Source organism: Anopheles marshallii, chromosome 2 (genome assembly GCF_943734725.1).
Source record: "Anopheles marshallii chromosome 2, idAnoMarsDA_429_01, whole genome shotgun sequence".
NCBI lineage: Eukaryota > Metazoa > Arthropoda > Insecta > Diptera > Culicidae > Anopheles > Anopheles marshallii.
The window spans coordinates 44,743,313-44,764,858 of NC_071326.1; the positions used below are offsets into that span (position 1 = coordinate 44,743,313).

Below are 21,546 nucleotides of genomic sequence, written 5' to 3' on the forward strand. Positions count from 1 at the left end.
ACACTTAAACAACTTAGTTCTGGCAAAGATTGTGTACAACAGTTTCAGGCGGCCTTATTTCACAACATGGTACTGGCGATTAGATAATAAACATGCAAACCGGTTAAAAAATAGGAGCTTCGAGAACTGTCAAACGATTGTAAATAAATAAACGTGGTCCAAGCAACAATTTGAACGGATACAAACGAACGCTTAGCGCCCCTCGCGGAATTATGAGGAACTGGTAAATTTAAAAATATCGAACAGCTGAATGCACAATTTGGATTTTGAATTTAGAAATGTTTAAAGCGGAAAATGTCTGTCTCTTTAAAACCGATAAATTCTTCAAACCTTTTCAATAACATCCTTTCTTCATAAAGGATCATATGACGATTTTTCATATTTTAGAAAATGAACGACAAGGTAAGAAAAACGTGTAAAAATTTAAATGAAAAATACCCAACCTAATAGAACGAAAATTTGAAAACACAATTTCTATTCAACATAACATCTTCCAGGAAAATCTCGAGGTATGAAAACAAATCAGTTTCAGAATCAAGGGAAATCGAATCGATTTAATTGCTATGTTTAGTATACAACTGTAAAAATTGCCTTTGAGTTAATCTTTCTTTAGCGTATAAATCAGGTCAGGTGATGATTTTGGGTGCAAAAACGCGGATTAAATAATATTGCCAATGTTCACAGAGCACGTCGGACGGCGGAAGGGAACAGCAGCGAAATCACTCACCACACGTGGACCGACCGTGTGTAAGTTACGCGAAACTAATGCGATTTTGAACCAAATAAAGGCACCGCTAACGGTGCTACATTGGAACGCATGTTTGCTATTCATGTGGAGGCACAAGAGCCAGATGAAAGCGTCCAGAGCCTTTCACATTATGTCACCAAGCGCGTTGTACGGGCGAACGGAACAAAAGGGGTGGACTTAATAAACTTACAGAAATCAATGGTTTTACTAACGTTCATTATCAACCGTTCCGATCGATCGCGGATCGCTTTATGACGTACAATCAACACCCCGTTTGGGAGGGCATCTTTTCTCGGTCGCTTCTCCAAAATCCAATACTTTCTCTGTCGTACATCGATAGCATTTACCGGCGTCTCCATTGAAGCGCAAACACCGTGGCACGTGGTTCGTCGGAGGGATTTGTTATTTTTCGTTCAACAGGCCCCGACCAGTTGAACCATTATTTGGAAGGAGTTGACGATGCTGTGAAGCAACTAAAAGCTGATTTATCGCTCTAGGAAGAATATAGTTTGAAATTATTCTAACTCTCAAAACCTTCAGAACGCATAGCGCCAGGGGCCGCTATTAGTAAGGGAGTGTCCGTTCTCATCTTCACCTTGGTGTAATCAAACAATTTGTAGTTTGTCAGTTTGAGTCACGTTGCTTAGTGGGTAACAAACCAGGGCGAGGTTTGACGATGTTTCATTTCCATCACCCAAAGCAACCCATATTTTCTAGCTGGGAAAATGTCAACCGTCGCCCCAGTAACCTTGAAAATGGCCTAGTGTCGGTATATGCCGTTGCGTCATTGAAAGCAGTGGGCGATGGACGGCTTATGGTGTTGTTTGCAAATTAGCCACTTCATTTCCGTTTTCTCATCCATTATATCAGTGCGTGGTGCTTTTTGTTGTTTACGCGTGGATCATCGTTCAATCCAAAGTTTAATCCACGAACGGATGGTACAAAAAAGCGTCTTTATTGACCGTTGCAATGTAGTTCATTGCAGGGATGTGCTTCAACGGACAGGTGTAACGAATGAAGAAATTGTGAGGCAAATATCTTTTTTAGAGTTCTGGTCTAGACCAATGTAGAACTTTGGCATATTTCTTTCATATTCTTTCTTATTTATCTAATAGTGTGACGATTTTTTGTCGTTTTGTATTTTTTTGCAGTACTTTTATAACTTGTTTTATTTAATAATGTTTTTAATATATTATTTTTCAATTGCTTAAACTGATACTGAACCATTCAATAATAAGTATGTTTATTTTCCAACCCTCCAACACTGTTCAAAACGTGGAGATAAATGGGAAGTATGACCTTCTCTTTTGTTTAAACTAAACTGAACCATTGTTTTAAGCGTGTCCTAAAACGTCGTAACTGTTTCTATTGCGCCAACCCAGATTGGGTGGTAATGATAAATCATCCCTTTCCCGCAACAATCGCAACATTGCCACTGCTCACAGCGGGCGAGTGAGATAATTTATGCTTGTTTGGGATGTGTCGGAACGGGCAGTACATGCCGATGAACCCCTGCAACGACTGATCCTCGTCACGTAGAGATGAATGAATGATGAAAGTGAGTTTTGTAGGACACATTTTTGGGGAATGCTACCCGCAATACATGGATTATGTTAAAGATGAATAACATGTTAGGTGGTCGTGCCTTTAATCAAGTATGGCTTATCTTATGCCATAGGTGCAGGAAGTTTGCACCACCACCATTTTAGACCTTAAAATGGCAAGGATCAAGAAAATGGCTAGTGATGGTAATAATGGCGACGTTGACTTCTTATGAATGTGCCCCAGTTTAAACATCAGTAAAAGCGAAATGGGAGGCTAGCGTAAATGCATTATCACTACTCATTACTCACATGCACCATAGCCAAAGACCCAACAATGTCTAGAAACAATCGCCTTCCCAATCTTCGCATTCCAGCATTGGACGTCCGTCATTCATCTCCGCTTGCATGAAAGTGGCAACAAGAAAAGGAGAAAGAAAAGAAATAACCTCCATAATGGTGCATAATAGTGAAACAGAGCTATCCAATTCCAGCCTGTTGCGATTGACCACTTTTGCAACGGTTATTACGCAACAGCACCAATTGACTGATTGCAACGTTGGTGCAGCCATGCCTTACGGAAATGGGACGATGCTTTTGCTTTTCATCCGAGATGATCTAGCCTCCTTTAATGTGGTTCGTGTTTCCAGCAGGAGCGGTGACCGGCCGGGGCTTTCATTAATCTTTATTAAATCATATAAGCCCTGGAAAGGCGAACGGTCGGCTACGGCAAGGGAAAGTAGCTGAGGACGATTCCTTGCTTCCTTGATCGGAAGATATCGCCGGAGACCGAGAACACTTGCTTGTTGCATGTAGAAAAATTGTAACAGGGTGAAGTTCGGCTATTCCATTGCTTTCTTGCTGCGTTGCGGAAGAACTGCAACATTGTTTGTGCGCTCGAAAGCTAAAGAAAGGCAGAGTGAGTGAGAGATTTATGGACACCTGTTGGACGAGTAAATGTTCGAAGGCTTTTGATCGTCATCATGAACAGAGCGAAAGCACCATTCGTGCTGTTTAACATTCTAAAAAAGCACCAGAAGAGCGATTCTTCTCCACCTCAGCTCTACTACCGAACTGCTCCACCAGCTCCAAACAGCCGCGCTGTGGGTGATGTTGAGTTGTGATTGATTTGCGATCAATCGTAATTGGTGAAGGGGGTCATTTCGGAAGACGGTACGGTGTTCGGTTGCGAATTGGCCGCAAATTTCCTCGCACTCGTCGGCGAAGGTGATCGCGAGTGAAGAATTTCCCTTTTGTTTCTGCCCACCTGTCTGCCCCGGGTTCGCATCTCACGGTGCGAACTATTCGCAAGACCGCCTCACCACCGTACGTGGTGTGGCTTGTTTGTTTTGTTTTTTTTTTCATCTTCATTTTACACTGCCTCCCTACCGGAACCGGTACGATTTTTCCTCTAATGACGATCGAGGCGTACGAGGTGATTTTGAAGCATCAGATCAGGCCCCATTTGCACTCCGTTTTGTCCACCGTTTGGCTGATGTTGATGATGATCGCTGTGAATGGTCCAATGACCAATCGGTATCCGTGTTTGTGCGCCTCGTTTTCGACGGATGGATGGAGAGATTGGAGGGTATTTCGGTTTCTTTATTTGGGTGTCTCGATCGATCTTAAACAGCTCGTTAACTCATGTGCAGGTCAACAATGAGGGTGTTTGGATGCTTCCGTTGGTGGAAATATGAGCAAATGGTATTGCAAAACTTACATCTAGATTGACAAGGCGATCTTGATTGGGGAAAGATTGTCCATCATATTGTTTCGCGAATGTTCGACGTACGTTTGTTTTGGGTGTTTCTTCGACTGTGCAGCAACTAACAGAAAAAAACAATTTTAACAATACGATTGCAAACAATGTATGGAATTGTTTAGATGGAGGATGTACTAATACACTATAATGACACTCTATACAACATTTTACAACTTCCTTCTTTCTTTCTTTATCGGTGCAACATTCTTAAGACATGTAGGCCCACCATTTCTGGCTTTCTTTGACTTTATTTACCCGTCGCTGTATGGTCAACGTTCTGCATCTGGAGGATTGGTCCCGTTGGGATTTCGGACCGGTTCTGTCGTGTGAAGGCCGGCGCCGCTACCAATACACTCTCAGGCGACCTGAATTTGCTATTTGTTTTCTCAAATTTCTAGAATACCTGTGTTTCGAATAACGTGAAATTTTCCTGAGGTGTTCTTTGCACCATTTGCTAAAACTTGTAGAGAATATCTAAAAAAAAATACTGAACAAAATACTGACTAATTTTCAATGAAAAACGTCTCAACTTTTTCATGATTTTTTATTTAATTTCACAATATTTAAATAATTTAAGTGTTCGATTTTGAGCGTTTAATTTGGAAAAAAAGGTAAACCGAGTGGCCTCTTCTTCTTCACGGCGATCTATAACTCACGATTTAAATCTTAAGCTAACTTTTGTGGGAGTTAACTCGCGATGTAAATGGTGAGTTGAAGGGCGCGGTAGGGAATGAAATCGCGAGTTAACTACTATGAGAGTTAATTCACGATTTATAGTGTGAGTTGAAGGTCGCCAAGAAGAATGAAATCTCAATTATGTTGAGTGATTTAATTCATTGGGAATCAGTTAAATCGCAAAGAGTTATAAATACTCTTTTTTGAGATTGGAATTGACTCACTCACTAGAAAGATTTAAATCATTTATTCAGTCTGAATCATTGTTTACATCACTACTTCAGATTGTACATCTCTTAAAGATTACAAAAGATGTCATTTCTAATCGATCTTTTCACGAGAGTATAAGACATATCTTATTGTCGAAAAATTTGGCCTTCAAAACACATAAATTTGGGGATTATTTTGTCAGTACTCACAGCTCAGATGGTTCACAGAGGACGACGATACTGTATATGAGGACAGTGAATCCCTCATACGGGGGGCCAAAGTTAATCCTTTGGTGTTTCTGACAAGAGAGCTGATAATGCTGATGTTGGTGAAAAGTTTTAGGATGGAGTTCCGGTACCTGACCTGTCGCGTGCAGACCAACGCTGCTACCACTAAGCCAATTTCGACAGTTATTGGAGCATCATGATACTACACTACCCTTACCAGAAAAAATATGTTCAATCCTTATTCATTTATATCGAGTTTCAACGTCATTGAAAAATGCTATTTTTGATACCCATGATTATTTCAAAAGATACATGTTTTAACAATCAAAAACAATCCATTTCACACCGCAGTGGGTTGGATTATCTTCTACCACGGAATGAAAACAAGTTTCCTCCTTGTGTCGTTTCCACCGCTCTGGCTTAACCAACCTGAACCATTAAAAAAAGTCCGCGATGCGCAAGCAAAGAATTCGTAATTCAAATTCAGTCGTAGTAACATCAGACCGGGACGCCTGTCGAAAAACAGAAATCACATCCCGACGAGGCCGAACAAACGTGCTCAGATTTTTATACGCACCGTCTCAATTGACCATAGCTTCATCCGACCGTTGGCGGTTCATATTTTACGTTCATCATGTTTGCTGTTTATGACTCACCTTCTGGTGGGCTCGTTACTCTCTTTACTTTCTTCCTCGGGGTTAGTATTGTGTGTTGCTGTCCCTCCCCTCACTCCATTTCTTTCGACCGATGCGAGTGCGTAGCGTTCGTAAAGCGACATATAAATCAGCAATTGATTGGAGCAATAAGATTTTTCCTTTTTTATTTCGGTCTTCGGTTCGTGCGATTGAAGTCACCCGTCCGTGGATGCGTTGCGTTTTCCCTTGGCGCTAGCAGAGGAGTTCGTTGGACGTAACGCACCTATTGATGTGGGTTGAAATGTATAAAACAGCAAACAAAAAACTAAAACCAAAATGGTTTCAGCCCTATACACCCGGCAAAACCCCACCATCGATGGGTTAAAGGTTTCACTTTTTTTGCAGATGTCTTTTATTTTCCTGTTTTTTTTTCGCCCCAATCGTAAACATTTCCCGATCGTACTGATGCAGATCTTCCCCCCAACCGCATGGGGAATATTGGTTAGCAAAGCGCTGGAAACATCTCCCACCGCGTGGAGGATGTTTAATTAGAGCTAATTGTGGGAATGTGCGTCAAAAGCGACGAACCATATCGCCTGTTTTGGGGACCTGCGCAGAAAACAAAAGGAACCGATCATGTAATATTGTGCTAGAAGTCGAACGTCGCTTAATGTTTCCTACCAAAGCACTCCGGGGGGAATTGGGAATCTTATCTATTTGTTCGTTTGCTGATACGGTATGGTATGGTTGCACCGGTCGATTCCAATTAAGTAAGCCCGAAAGTGAGGACTTTCTCCATGAGCTGCCCGCCTGCAGCACGTCCGGAACCGCAATTGGCAAAAGGTTCTTTTCCCTTCGCTGTTCCTTAACATTCACCCCGTAAGCAAATTAAAATGCAGCTTGATACCAGATTGAGTCCCTTTGACGCGTGCCCATCGTGGAATCGTGGACCTCGATCTCGATCACGTGCTGCACATTCCGTCTGTGGTTATGTGGTTGGGGAGAGCAGATGAAAAAAAAAATGGACACAAAAGGGCCGTGATACGGGTGGGTTGATGTTTTTCGATCCAACACCGATCGCGATGCAAGTGCAAATCTTTCGCTGCCCACTGCTCACTTCAAACCCTTTCAAACTCTATGGCTTTCTGTCCTGTGCCGAGTAGACAATTGCACCGGTCGGAAATGGGGGGGTGGTCGCGGGGACGGAAAACTTACCTCATGACCTGCCGGAGTAATACTACTACCGGACCCGGTTAAATTGTTGGTGGACGCTTTTCGAAGATCATCGGTCTCGATCTCGTTCCGCAGAATCGCCAACCGCGACGGCGGCGGCCACTTCCAGGGTGATGCAGCCGATCGCCGAAGAAAAGAAAAGACAACACACTACCGTGCCCGGCAGTCGGACAATGGGCCAGCGTTGGAGGTGGTATATATAGCAGGTGAATTTCGGCAGTCTTTGAAGCATTCCTTTGCGGTCGGCGGCTGAAGGCAGATCGCTCACCAGACGTCGCACACGAAACGGGGGTTGAAGATCAGTGGTGCCTAATACACTGCACGGGCAGGGTTGTAGTAAACGTGTGATAGTGTTTTACGCTTGGAAAGTGCCCATTTTTGCGGGGGAGCAATCGGAGTGTGTTTATTTTTTCTGCGCCAAACAACCAAGCGTACATAAACGCACAGTGAGGCTGATAATGGTTAGTGAAGCAGCAGTAGAAACCACCAGTGCAATTAAAGTTGCATGTAGTATCGATTGAAAGTTGTGCAAAGACATGTGATCGTGATCGCGCCGATCGGAGCATTAAATCGAGTGAAATCGTTCCGATGGATGTGAAACTGTCACATAAAGACGCTGGTGCTGTTTAAGTGATGAGCGAGTGAAATGCAATCGATCGTGTCCATCATGATGCAAACTAGTGCGCTTTGAACCTCTCAGAAAAGGTGTTTGTCGCCTTCCTATTCGTGTAGCATTTTGAAATCCCATCGTTTGTCGTAACATTAAAATAAGCAATTAAATTCTGGCAAACCGATTGCAACGTTCCGACAGACTTAATTATACAAAAATCTAGTCAAAAGCTACGTCAATGATATATCACGAGACCATTTTATCCCCTTGGACTTTAGATGAATCGGAAATTAATTAACTTACTTTGTCCGAGTGCCCTTCCTATTCGTCAGCATGCGTTTGACATTCAACTTGTTCGGGACACACATTTCATGTGCATCACGTTAATCAGCTCGTCGCATTGCTCTCGGCTTCTGTTCGACGCACGATTATCATAAGAATACACTAGCGATCTTGCATTAGTTTCAAACGTGTTTTTTCACCACATCGTCTTTCTTCGATTTCCCACACAGGCGGTGAAACTGGTAGCCTCGGTCTTACTGCTCACGGTAGCCGTCCTTGCCAGCAAAGATGCCAGCAAACCGGTCGACAGTGTGGCCATTGCCAACGCGCCGAAAAACCAGCAGCCTTCCACACCTTCCAAGGTGTCACCAGCAGTGGCTGGGGCGAAGAAGGCCCCGCACGGTAAGCGAGAGGTGGCCAGCTACGGATTACCGCACCATACGCATCATCGCTACTCGCTTGGCCATACGCAACCGCTGACGGAATTCTACGCCCCGGCCACTAGCCACGGGTCGTACAGCTACAGCATCCCGCAGCATTCGTCGTATCCGTCATCGTTCGGAACGCATAAGCTCTACCTCGGACCAACGCCGGCCGTCACCGGTTTCAAGTACACACCGGGTGTGGCTTCGTCGCATGCCTTCTTCTCACCGTCGCTTGGCCATCATCCGGCGCACCAGTCGTTTGGTGGATACGTTGATGCTGGACCGGTCAAGTATGGTAGCTTCGGTGCCAAGGATTTGTCCGAAATTCTGAAACAGATACACTCGGTGGGACCGCTCACGATTAAGGCCATCCCGAGCAGTTACGCATACGGTGCACCCTTTGCCGAGCAACATGACACGGGCAACAATCCGTCCGTGTTGTTCGACAGTGGTGCCTTCCATCTGAAACCGATGACGCTGAAGCTTCACGAGGTACCGAGCTTTGGCCACGGATCGGGTCTACCGCATGCAGCCGCCCTTACAGCACCGGCCGGTCCCACCTCGACGTCCTCCACGTACGGACACGTGGCCCACTCGCTGGGTTACGAACCTTCGTACGCTAACGGTGTCAAAGGACTGCGTCACTATTCCACCTCGAACGTGCCGACGAACGATCTCTACTCCGGCAACAAGTACATCTCCACGCTGAACCTGCATCAGCCCACCACCGCCACCATGGTGTCCCCGTTGCACACCTCAGTCCACTCGACCGTCGGGCACCAAAAACCGTTCAAACCCTCCACCTATCTCGGTTCGACGCATGAGACCATCTCGGCCCCTTCGACGTCCCACACCGGGTCCTATTTGCCTCCCTCGCTGCAGTACCTCCCGCCGGTTAGCAAAGGTACACCGTACCCGCACAAGCATAGTTACGAATCGCCCGCCAAACATGGTTACCTCCCACCGGCACCACCCTCCACCAATGCGTACCTACCGCCGCACAGCAAACCCGCCCACGGGTATCTGCCACCCGTGTCCAGCGGTAGCAGCTCCAACTACATCCCACTACCATCATCGTCCGCGCCTTCATCGTCCGGTTCACACGAGGACACCGGCCGGAAACCGCAACTGCACCACCATCACCATTCGGACCATTCTAGCGAAAGTCTCGAGTACGGTGGAGCGACCGCACCCGTTCCAACGCCATCTGCCGTAACATCGTCGCACCACTGGAAGCACTAGTCCCGGTACACTACACTCACACTACCGGAACGTACGATCGGGTTTAAAGTTAGTTCAGCTGGTACTGTATTCGCAATGCAGCAGTCACAAATGCTACACGCCACGCTGTATGCGCATTTTGTTTCCGACACTTTTGACACCATGCCACCATGCTTCACACATGATCGGTTTCCCTTACATTAGTTTTATCGCGCCTCCGAATGAAGGTGTAATGGATTGCAATGGCACGAGGGGAACCGAACGGTAGTGAACGCATGGAAATAGTAATAGAGAAGAGGACCAAACCTGACCGTCGGAGTAACGAGCCTTGAACAAGCTTTTCGGGAAGAAGCTGCCAGCGATAGAGTGTAGAATGTACGATAACTTATATAAATGTTAATAATAACTACCGAGTGGTACTACCTCGGTCACGTGCTTCACCAGTGGTCGCACTAGTTGAGTGTGAACTCATTAAATTAAATAAAACATAAACAAATACACACAAATCGCCATCTCTGCTAGTACTTCCTTTCTCCACCGATTGTTTAGTCCATTAATCTCGTGAAAGTCCCTAGCGAGTAGCTTTAGTTAGACACCATTTACTTCTACGCTGTCCAGACGAAAGTGACCCCAGAGGTGTGTGTGCGGGTACCGTTCCGGTGCGTGAACATCCTTCGCACACGTAACGAATCGGGGGTCCATCCGAAAGCACCGATCTGGTTGAAATAGGTTCAATCAATTTGTACGTTATATGATACGGTTACGCTAATTAAACGCTAATCGACATCACCCGATAAAGCTGCTCAATGGTGTCTTTGGTGGCCACGGGTGGTAAAAACGTGTGAGTGGGAGCATAGTCCCGTGACTGCAGGTCGTTAAAAAGACAGATACGCGCTTTGCGGCACCAAGAAAAACAAAGCCAACATTCAATTTGTGGAAGTTTTTAAAGTAAAAGTTTGTTAGCTATATTCAGGAAAGTTGGCATTAGGCGCCAAACCTTATACATAATGTAGGTCATAAAAAGCAGACATGATGCAGCGAGCTTGTTGGAAATTTTTGCAAAACGTACAAATAATTGCTGGTGCCGTGACCAGGATATTGAGGTTTTGGGTGGAAGCAGTACGAATCTGTCCTTGAAGATTCCACGCGCGCGGAGAGTGGAGAAATTTCATTACGGCGGGTGGATTGTGCATTGTTTGCCACCGTAGCAATATGTTGTGTGGGTCATGAGGTGGACTGTTGCAATATAGACCGTGCTTTGCGTTGATTGAGGATGAAGAAGAGTTTGGAAAGATTGGAACCAACAAAAAAAAAAACACACACTTGAGCATGACTTATGTCGAGGAGGTTGTTGCCGTGCTGCTGGGTTGCGCCAATAAGCAATTGATTTGTTTGTAGTTTGATTTAAATTTTCCTTTCTTTGCGTATAACCGTCCCGCAGGCTATTTTGGACGTTAATGAGTTAGTTTCTATATGTTTATGATGTCTTTGATATGCCAGATGAGATTCGATTCGATATTTCTACGTGGAAGATCAAAATCCGTACCGTTGGAATGTAAAATCATGCTGATGTTTACCACAAGTTCCTAAACCTCACAAATAGACAAGAAACCTTGAACTTGTCCATGAATCACACGGTTAACAATAAGGCCTAATTTTATTCCCACGTGAAGTTAGCAGGCAAGAAGAAGATACATCCCGCCACACCGCAAGCTTATCGGTGACGCCGTCGAATGAAAAGCTAGCCGAACATCATTTTCCGTCTTCTAGCGTAGCGGACGTAAGAAAAAGGCACCACTGTTTCCATCGGGGCAAGGTCGACCAAAGGAAAGCATAAAGAAATCCACGCACCAGGCATCAACCCACTCGGCACGCGTATTCCGCCTCTTGATGAACCGCTCGATGCGGTGTGGTGAAATACGATCATGCGCTCAAATGGACGACGAATTGCATCATGGAAGTGCGTTGCACTTGCCGTTACCGAGTCATCTTTGTTAGTGCCGGTACTTCACATACGCCATCTCTCCGCTAACGAACCGTTCGAATAATGTCGATTTTGAGGCGCCTAACGTGCTCCTTTCAGCGGTTCAAACTGGCCTGTAGCCATTGCTCTAATTTGCGCCCAATCCCCAACAAGAAGGTGGTGCAATGGAGATGGCTATGAGGAAAGTTATTATGCATCAAATCGGTTTGCAAATCGGTTTGCTCGACTTTAAAGTACGTCGCACCGTACCCGCACTGGATCGTGCGCCAGCCAACAGGCTGTTGCTTTGAAAGCAACCTTCACGAACAGCAGTTAACCTTTCCAGCCTTTGTGCCGGCTTGCGCCGAACAATAATCCGTAGCAGCAACAGTGATGTGATGTCCGTGTCCATCCCGCGTGTCCCGGGATTAGGCGATGATGGTTACAACCCGGCTCGGAACCGGTTCTACCCCGTGCGCTCAACGTCAGCGGATCGGGCGAATGATTATGTTAGCGCTAGCGTAATGTAATTACTGTCGTTATTAGCCCGACAATACATCGACACCATGAAAATCCATCCCCGGTGCGACGAGATATGTCCGGAACTGGTGCGCGGAAAAGGCACGATCTCGAACAGCCAAACGAGAGCGAAAGCAACGCGGAAAGGTATCACGGCCGGGGACTGGTTGAAGGTACGATCGTCACTGCAGATACCTTCCCGTGCTCCGGTTGGTTGGTGCCAAAGTGGTGCGACGAAATAATTCCCATTTTTGACAAATTCGCCGCAAAAGAAACATAAAACCAGTGCGATCGGGCATGTAAGCGTGTCCGCCCATCTGGTCCGCGTCGTGCCAAGCTCCGTACGTTTCATTCAATCGTTTGTTGTCTGCTTTTCCTTTTGCCCCGTACCACGACCAATGCTCGGTTCCGGCAGACCAGCATCACGGGAACTACTCGTCTGAGCGGGTGCGATGTTAAAGCTGGCACTTCCCTTTCATCACACAACGGGGGAAAAGGCGTTACCAACGCGCAAACTGGCCCATGGACGACGGTGCCGCAGGTTAGGCAGGAGGCTGCGCACGTACTCGTCCGTGTCCCACGTTGTGACGGAAGGTTGTTCAGCATGCAAGAACCATCGCTCTAGAAGGAAAGTGACCAAAAACATACCGCGGCCGGGCAGTTTGACTTGTTTACCTACTTTAGGAGACTACCGGAAGCGTACCGATTGTTTGCCGCGCACATGATCGTGTCGTTTGCGTCGTCTGTGTGGCGTGTTGGGAAAGGCAAAAAAAGAGGTTACAAAATCGTGTAAGCGATGGTTCCGATGTGTGGCGTAATATCTGCGGAGAATGCGGAACACGCGTGTTCGGTAGCTGGTGGAAGCGAACCAACCGGAGCAAGTTGTCACACATGCGCTGGAAGGGAAATTTATGAATTTGATCGCAATTCTGTTTTGTCCGAAATTTGCCAAAACTCTTTAATGGCTTTTCTGGTGGTAGCTGGAATTGGCTGGAATTTCTGGGGAAATGTAATAACACGACTAGTTTTGTTTTACGATGTCGTTACGCACACGGCGTTTGCTTTGTGGAGGTGAGTGTATACATACATGAAGTGTTGTGTTTTCTACCTCCAGAGCCTGGGTTTTCCTTGGGTAAGATGACTAAGCTGGAACTCGTGATACCGAAGATTATCCTCTAAGCAGCTGCTGATGTCGGCAAAATTACACCATTCGAACGCTCCGCGGACTAGCCTGGTCGGGATAAATAATTTCAGACACCTATGCAGCACACCAACGCCTTTACTCCTCCACCTAGGCAGTCCAATAATAGTCCGAGAGTCTCAGTCCCGCTTCCGCGAGTGCGATTGGTCCATTCTGTCCAAACGATAAGCAGGATAATGAACTTGAAACTTAATCACTAATCGCACGGAACCAACCGTCTCGGTGCCGTTTGCAACGTTTGGGCTTAAGTGTGCAATGGCGTGAAACGTCGATTCCCGACCGAACCGGAGCCTGCCGGCTATCGATGCATCCAGCGGTTGGGGGGAACCGAGATGATTAGTCGCTGTGCATGTGATTACTTTCTACATAATTTTCAAACTTGCTGCAGCGAACCAGCGTGCACCTGCAGCAGGATCGGTGGGCCGCCGGTGTCTAGGTTGGTTGGTGTCCATTGCCGGCAGCGCCTCCCGCGCGTGTGTGCGAAAGGGAGCAACGTATTTGCATACTGCTGTGGCGATCTGCGTACCGGACGCTGATGCGATCGGTTCTCACCCGGATGAAGCATACCGGAACAAGCGGTATGCCGAGCGCGTGGCCCATTCACTGCACTTGCTAATCGGCACCGCACCGGGGGTTGCCGATACGCAGATAATGGTTGTGATGATTAGCGCGGCGTAACATAAATAACGAAGCTTAGGTCGAAGTTGTAGGTTCAGGGCAAACATTTTTCCGAAGGGAAGTTTGTTTTGTATGCGAGCAGGGGCGCTGCGCCAATTGGTGCCTGCAAGGGCACCGGCAAGAATTGCAGTCTTTGCTTATGATTAGCAAAAGGCGTACAAAATGTTCGATGCTCACACCAAACACCTTCAGCACTATCTCAGATGGTTGGGTATCGCCGAAGGTAGTGGTAGCCCTTTAATTCTCCCGCGGTCGGATTCGATCCGAGCGAAGAAGTAAGGAAGTGACTTTAAACATAGCGCGCAATCAACACTTGCCTGCGCATGGCACCAACGTAGATTTCCAGTGGAACTCAAAAAACGGGGGAGCCTGGCCTGGCTGCTCGGTGCCCGTACACTGGGTATGGTTTTCCTCGTACAACAACAACCATTCCGATCGGAACCGTCCCGACCCTCCCACCCCGGGTGTCTCATGCTCAGCTCGTCCATGAGACCGAAACCAGCCATCATTAATGGTAGGCGAAGTGTTGTGGGTTGCCCTAACTTCACCGTCCATCCTTTTTTGTCGCGTTCGCGTTTTCCGCTTTTCCGCTTTTCCTTCCGTTCGGCACGCGAGACCCGAGCGTACATGCTGCGCAAATGCATCACACAGCGCAGAAAGAAAAAAGAAAAACGAGGCAGTGGCGTATTTGTGCAGCACTGTTGGAACGATTAGTTTTGCGCTAGCCCTACCGTACAGTACGCCCTACCGATGGGCAGCGGTGTCGTGGCTGCGTGTGGCGTAATATAAAAGACCCAGCACCTATCAGGGTGGCGTTCATTTATCAATCAAATCCCTGCACCGGTGGCAGGGCGTACGCGTTTTCCTGACGTCCGGACATCTTCGTTATCGTTGCGTCGTGTGGGGTTCTCTCTGTCTCTCTTTCTCTCTCTCTCTTAAGTGCATCCGTACTAGTGAACGAGTGATCGTGAGCGTGAAAATGAAGCTGTTCGTGTGCTTGACGATGTGTTTCAGCCTGGTTCTTGGTGATCCGGGTGTTATAGGGCCGCAAGATGCGCGAAAGGTGCGTAACCCTGCTAGTGGGCCGACGAGCTACAACACCATATCACCGCCGGACAGTGAAACGTTAAGCAAGCTGCAAAATCAAGTGGCACCGACGGTTCAAATACCCAGCAAATCGCTGACCACGGCTAAAGCACCGGAAGTTGCATCGCCATTCCACACCGTTGCCCCGCCGAGTGTAGTGCCGTCGCCGTATCTGCGGCAGCCTGCGCCAGCAATCGCTCCTGTTTCCGCGCCAGGACAATACTATCTGGCCATGGTTCCGCAGCCGGGTGGCAATCATATGCTGCAGCCTGGTATGTGGTTGTAAAAACGCAGCGAAGCACCTATTATCTGTGTTACAATGATCTGTTTCTCTACCAACACTCCACAGCAACGACACCACTGATCATGCAGTACATTAACCCTCAGGGACAGCCTACCGGAGGGCTGCAGTACATACAGCTGCTACGCCCGGTAGTGTATCCGTACGCGCCCAACCAGCAGTATCACGCCGCGTATCAACAGTATCCGGGTTATCTGCACCAATCACCCGCGTCACTTGCCAATTCGCCGCATGTCGGTCCCGTCCCGCCGACACCGTACAACGTGTCGCCAACGCCACCACCAGCCACCTCCACCACACAGCCCGGATTTGTTCCGTTCCAGCCGGCCACACAGTACGCTACCGTGAGCCATGGACAACCTCCACAACCGCAAGCGTACAGCAATGGTCCGGTCGGGCAATATTCCAGCCCCGTTCTTTCGTACTACCCGCATCGGTTTCTTATCAACCCGTCGGAATTGAATTTCAACACGAATGAATATGTGCCATCGCCCGGTGATGGTGTGTACCTCAAGGGCGTAAAGAGTATCCGGGCGTAAGCGTCGTGCAACCATCGTTTAAATCCAATCCTAAGACAAAAGTTTACCCGAACATCAAAGTACAATCGCTTATCCCACTTATACGGTCACAAACCCATCCCTCTGGTAGATAGTATTAACGACCCGCTCTGTTGCGACTGGGCATGCAATTTTATTACTTAATTTATATCTGTTTTATACCTGTAACATGTGTCGTTCCCTGCCAGATCCCACTTGTTCCCGGAATAAATAAAATTAAAAAAAAAACAATTTTATGTTATAACAGTTTTTATTGCACACTATGTGACCATACTACTTGTTTTGGAGAAGACTTGCAATGCTTCCGGTCTAGCTACTAAAGAACATGTCTAATTTCATGAAGATTGCTGATGACGATGTTATTCAATATGATGCTGTTTTCGGTTGGACATTTCTCGTTATTTTAATAAGAACGAGGTCAATTAAGTTTCGTATTGCAAATTATAACTATTAACGTGCTTTCAATGGAATTTCCTAGAATTACCCTTAGTAGTACTATGAAATGTCTGATAGTAGCAAGGTTTTAGAACAATGGAACCACCAGGTCCAAACTCCTCTTTTCAGGACAACAACCCAATAAAAAAAACAATTAAAATAAAAAATGGCAGAGCATAACATTCTGTAAGTTGTAATGGCCCTAAAAAAAAGAAGAAGAAGCATCTTAAGAACTAAGAATAAGCTATGAAATGGGATTAAAAGGAAAGAAACAAAACAACGCACCAAAGGAAAAGGTGCGTTAACTAATGGTAAAATTTGAAAAAGAAAATTATTTTAGCGAAAGCCGTTGGCACTGGTACATTTGAACTTGTATAATGGAATTTGACGTTTATACCAGTTCGAGCACAGCCGTATCGACCCGAAGTAAGCCGAAGTTTGACAGTTCGATTCTTCTTCTATTTTCAACTAGCTTCTTGATTTCCTTGCTCGTATTTGGGAAAACTTTGACATAAACCGTATTGTTGCCGCTTTTTCCAGTCACGAAAAGGCTTCCGCATAGCTAAAAAATAGCAAAATTGTACAGAAAACAGTATATCCCATCTAGATAATCGTTTGTCTGAGTAAAACAAACGGAATGTGTAAGTTGGGGTTGGGTGCTGTAGAGGTTTTCCGATCGCTTGTTCCGGCGTGCGGTAGAGTTGGCGTCAGACCGCAAAAATCAATATGTCGCTGGCGCTACGGCTACGCTGATGGAACGGTTGGTCGGCTTTGTGGGGTAGGTCGGTGTACATTGTCTCGTTTTTGTATTTTAGCCGACCGTGATCGTGAATATCGTGGTGGAGGAGGTGGTCGTGGTGGCGGAGGTGGTGGTGGTGGAGGAGGAGGCGGTGGCGGTGGAGGAGGAGGTGGCGGTGGTGGTGGTGGACGCCATCGGTCGCGGTCCCGCGAGCGTCGTCGTAGCCGTTCCCGAAGCCGTGGAGGTGACCGGAGAAGGTCGTCGCGTTCCCGTTCGCCTTACCGAAAGCATCGTTCGAGGAGGCGCAAACCGTCGCTCTACTGGGATGTTCCGCCACCAGGCTTCGAACACATTACACCACTGCAGTACAAAGCGATGCAGGCTGCCGGGCAGATTCCGGCTAATATTGTGGCGGATACACCTCAGGCAGCTGTCCCGGTGGTCGGCTCAACCATCACGCGTCAAGCGAGAAGGTTGTACGTGGGTAACATACCGTTTGGCGTCACGGAGGAGGAAATGATGGAGTTCTTTAATCAGCAAATGCATCTGTCCGGTTTGGCCCAGGCTGCCGGTAATCCGGTACTTGCCTGCCAGATCAATCTGGACAAGAACTTTGCGTTCCTGGAGTTTCGCTCGATCGACGAAACCACACAAGCCATGGCATTCGATAGCATTAATTTTAAAGGACAAAGTTTGAAGATTCGAAGACCGCACGATTACCAGCCCATGCCCGGTATGACCGATTCAGCGGCGGTCAATGTTCCCGGTAAGAGAAATAGCTATATTGTAGTGATGTGCTCAATGATTCAGAATGAATGAATGATTTAAATATTTCCAGCGCAGTTAATTCTAACCAAGAAGAAGAGTATCTTTATACTAATCCTTTAACTCGGATTTAAATCCTTGAAAAGAGTTAAATTTCGCATCTCTAGTTTTTCTTGCTGCGAATGCGTTGTGCTAATTCTTGGATGTCTATTTACAGAAAAATTCTCCGGAGTCATCAGCACTGTGGTACCCGACTCTCCGCACAAGATCTTCATCGGTGGCTTGCCGAACTATTTGAACGAGGATCAGGTACGTGTTGCTTTGCAATCCTGTACGGTTTGCACTTCTCAGTCTGCTCTAGGCAATCTGAGAAGCACTAATATCGTAGCAGGGTTTGAAACAAACAGGACAACGAATCGAAAAATTTATTTTCTAGTTGTTGAGGATGTGTTTATGCCAATGCTGCGGGATGCATTAGAACAGAATGCATGCATGGAATACCATCCCGGTCTTTAGGTACTTGCGACAGTGTGAAAAAATCGCCGTTTCCCAATATTGTTTTCTCTTAGCCCTAACAAACGCCCAAGACAAAGGTTCAACGAAATGGTACAGCAATCCATTTATGATTGGCAACAAAGATTGAATCAGATTTCAGTTGCGCTCAGCCTCTATCCTACATGGCATTTGAATGGTGTGTAAGCTAGATGGTATAGTGGCTGTTACATAGACTTTTATACCAACGACATCACAGAAATTGGCCCGATGAAAAACGTTCTCGCGTGTTCGATTTGCAGACGGTAAATTTGTCTCATTTCAGATGCCTTTTCGGAAATGTTATAGCTTCTTTTAGGAACGATCATTTTCAACCTACTGGTACATCTCGTTTTTCCTTCCTCACACAACGTTTAGGCAGCGTTTTCAGATAGGATCATCGCTATCTTTGTTTTTGTTTTGTTCTACGGTTGTTCAGTGCAAACAGCGGGGTGGCACGATCAGGAGCCGAAGGATTTGTATTTAGAACTAAATTTAACTTTCAGCAAGTTCCCTACCAAAACAGCTTAATAGTAGCGCACGTGTAAAGAATCATGCCCTTCAGCTGGCCGGAACTGCGAGGTGCATCTGTCTGCATTTTCCTGTTTCTCGATTTCAGTACCGTTTTCAGCCCTGGTCTCTATACTACCGGTACCATCGATGGGGCGCCCACGTGTTATGCGTCTTGTATTGCACCTTAGAGAAGGATCATTTATATTATTTCAGTTGCAGATTTGTTTCAGTTTTTTCCCCCAATCTTATTACAGCGTTCCTTATAATTTAGCGTGCGCGGGTGTGTTTCAGTCAAATGCATCTAGCAATAATCTGCAATTAAAACACTCAAGCTGATAATTAGAACTGATCCATTTTCTCTTCTTTTCTTCTCTTTCTTTTCTCTCTTTCCATCCTTGCTCCGAAAAATCTGACTTCGGTTTGAGGCCATTATGCTCGGGATGGTCGGGGTTCCTTGATACGTTCGCACCGTTTTCAGTTCCAACGGAAGCGAATCACGTGTTGATTTGAATAATGGTCCCTGGGTGGGGTACAGCTGTGTTCCCTAGATGTTTGTGTTTTAGGAAACTTTACATCATTTTGCAGGCATCACACGCAATATGTGCGTCACATTATCCAGAGAGAAAATGTGCATACATGAGAGCCAAGCGAACCAAGGAAACCGAAATGTTAGAAATTTATTATAATTTTCAGCTGTGACCATGCCGGCCAACACCGGTTGGAGGTATTCTTTTCTTAGGCAAAAATGTTCCCATAGGCGTTTGTAATAGCTCTGGCGGGCTTGAGTATGCGTGGAGCACGTGGGCCATGTTTCTCTTTGGCCACAAGGCAAGTGCATTTCAGCAAAAAAAAAAAAAAATGGCAACAATTTATTCTCTTCCCCCTATTCTTCGCAGGAAGCGTGTCTTTGTTTTCAGCGTTTATGTGCGCAAACAACTCTACTTGCGTATAGAGCAAAATGTAAAAGAGCAGGGCTTTAGTTGGTTCAAAACGAGGGAAAGAGCGAATTACAGTTAGGGAATTGAAGAGCATATTTAACATTCAATGTTAATGTACAACAGAGTAGTAGAAGGAAGATTTTATGATACAGTGTAAGCCTGTTTTGGTTACGGTAAGTATCGTTGCAATGAGATACAAATTTGAAATGTAAAAGAAACTGTCTACGAATTTAAAAATTGAAGCGGATCGTATGAAACTAGTTACATTTAAATTGGTAGGGTATCTTGTTAGTTCTCCGTCGGTAGGTTCAGTTAGCAATAGTAAAGTTGTTGTGAGCGCGAAACTGTTCGTGATAGTGATCTCTATTTTCCGCCGTTTGATTGCAATATGCATGTGTTCGATAATTGATAATAATATGTGATCGTTTTCTTTTGTTTCGTTTTTATACCCCCTCCCTACACTGATGCTTCCTATCCATCCTTCTGTTTCAACCTGTTCCACCTATTCCCTGATTCCGTCGTCAAACGGCGCATTGTCGGCCGTTGTTCGTCGTACGATATCTTCCCCGTGTACAGGTAAAGGAGTTGTTGCTCTCGTTCGGTCAACTGAAGGCGTTCAATCTGGTCAAGGACGCCGCGACAGGTCTGGGCAAAGGTTACGCCTTTGCTGAGTACGTGGAATATACAACTACCGATCAGGTAGGACAATGTCAGAGAGGAAGACGCGACAAAGCGTACATGGTTAATTGGTGTACTTTTTTCCACACTTTGTACAGGCAATTGCAGGGTTGAACGGTATGCAGTTGGGTGATAAAAAATTGATCGTGCAACGTGCCAGTGTAGGAGCGAAGAACTCGAACGCTGCCGTCGTAGCACCGGTACAGATTCAGGTATGTAAAGATCGCGCAGCATTATGCTTAATAGTTACTGCATTAACTTTAACTCACGCTATTCCATTGGTTTCCCCTCCAGGTACCGGGACTTTCGCTTGTCGGTTCATCTGGCCCACCGACCGAGGTGCTTTGCCTACTGAACATGGTCACACCGGACGAGCTGAAGGACGAGGAAGAATACGAGGATATTCTTGAGGACATTCGGGAAGAATGCAACAAGTACGGTGTGGTGCGGAGTGTAGAAATTCCTCGGCCAATTGAGGGTGTTGATGTGCCCGGCTGTGGCAAGGTGTTTGTCGAGTTCAATTCAATCGTCGACTGTCAGAAAGCGCAGCAAGCACTTACTGGGCGCAAGTTTAGCGATCGTGTCGTCGTTACGTCGTACTTCGATCCAGATAAGTATCATCGACGAGAGTTTTAAGGACATATGACAGAGTTCACGCTGCAATATGCGCGTGATCGAGGAGTGTGATTAATGTATACTGTGACGATCGCTCCAGATTTGACAACATGAATCGTATTATTGCATATTTCTTTCTTTTTCTTTAGTTTACCCTACTATCGTTGCCGGTTTGTATTCTCTCTATTAGTGGGTTGTTTTTGGCATAATGTTTGGCATTTATCGGCCCATGACGAAATTTTGGATGATAGACACAAAGTCGGACGTCGGTGTTAGAGATTCTTCTTTTCTATCGGCACAATAACCTCAAGTGGTGTGGGCCTGCCATATCTGGCTATCTGTGACTTTATTTACCCGTAGCTGGATAGTCAGTCCTGCATACGGGCACGGGCGTTAGTGATTGTAACTGTATAATTTCAATTGTTTTGGATGAGGCTCAAAATATTTGCATCCTGCTA

At 46.2% G+C, this 21,546-nt stretch overlaps 3 protein-coding genes across 3 annotated transcripts; all 3 read left to right on the forward strand.

Annotated features, from left to right (window-relative positions):
• The first annotated feature begins 390 nt into the window (after positions 1-390).
• On the forward strand, positions 391-9,590 carry LOC128718010 (uncharacterized). Its single transcript, XM_053811685.1, has 2 exons — positions 391-402; positions 8,154-9,590. The coding sequence occupies exons 1-2, from the start codon at positions 391-393 to the stop codon at positions 9,588-9,590; spliced, it is 1,449 nt and encodes a 482-aa protein (XP_053667660.1).
• Positions 9,591-14,909: 5,319 nt separating this feature from the next.
• On the forward strand, positions 14,910-15,856 carry LOC128709018 (uncharacterized). Its single transcript, XM_053804002.1, has 2 exons — positions 14,910-15,288; positions 15,366-15,856. The coding sequence occupies exons 1-2, from the start codon at positions 14,910-14,912 to the stop codon at positions 15,854-15,856; spliced, it is 870 nt and encodes a 289-aa protein (XP_053659977.1).
• Positions 15,857-16,686: 830 nt separating this feature from the next.
• Positions 16,687-21,109, forward strand: LOC128718011 (splicing factor U2AF 50 kDa subunit). Its single transcript, XM_053811686.1, has 6 exons — positions 16,687-16,735; positions 17,125-17,814; positions 18,031-18,122; positions 20,372-20,494; positions 20,572-20,685; positions 20,768-21,109. Exons 1-6 carry the CDS (start codon positions 16,687-16,689, stop codon positions 21,107-21,109), a joined length of 1,410 nt encoding a protein of 469 aa, XP_053667661.1.
• Positions 21,110-21,546: the final 437 nt, after the last annotated feature.

What these genes read in the sequence shown, in the direction of transcription:
- LOC128709018 (XM_053804002.1), top strand. Translation starts at nt 14,910, where the DNA reads ATGAAGCTGTTCGTGTGCTTGACGATGTGTTTCAGCCTGGTTCTTGGT. An exon ending in CAATCATATGCTGCAGCCTG is followed by an intron (nt 15,289 to 15,365) that starts GTATGTGGTTGT and finishes AACACTCCACAG; the next exon opens with CAACGACACCACTGATCATG.
- LOC128718011 (XM_053811686.1), top strand. Translation starts at nt 16,687, where the DNA reads ATGGAATTTGACGTTTATACCAGTTCGAGCACAGCCGTATCGACCCGA. An exon ending in ACTATTTGAACGAGGATCAG is followed by an intron (nt 18,123 to 20,371) that starts GTACGTGTTGCT and finishes CCCCGTGTACAG; the next exon opens with GTAAAGGAGTTGTTGCTCTC. An exon ending in AATATACAACTACCGATCAG is followed by an intron (nt 20,495 to 20,571) that starts GTAGGACAATGT and finishes CACTTTGTACAG; the next exon opens with GCAATTGCAGGGTTGAACGG.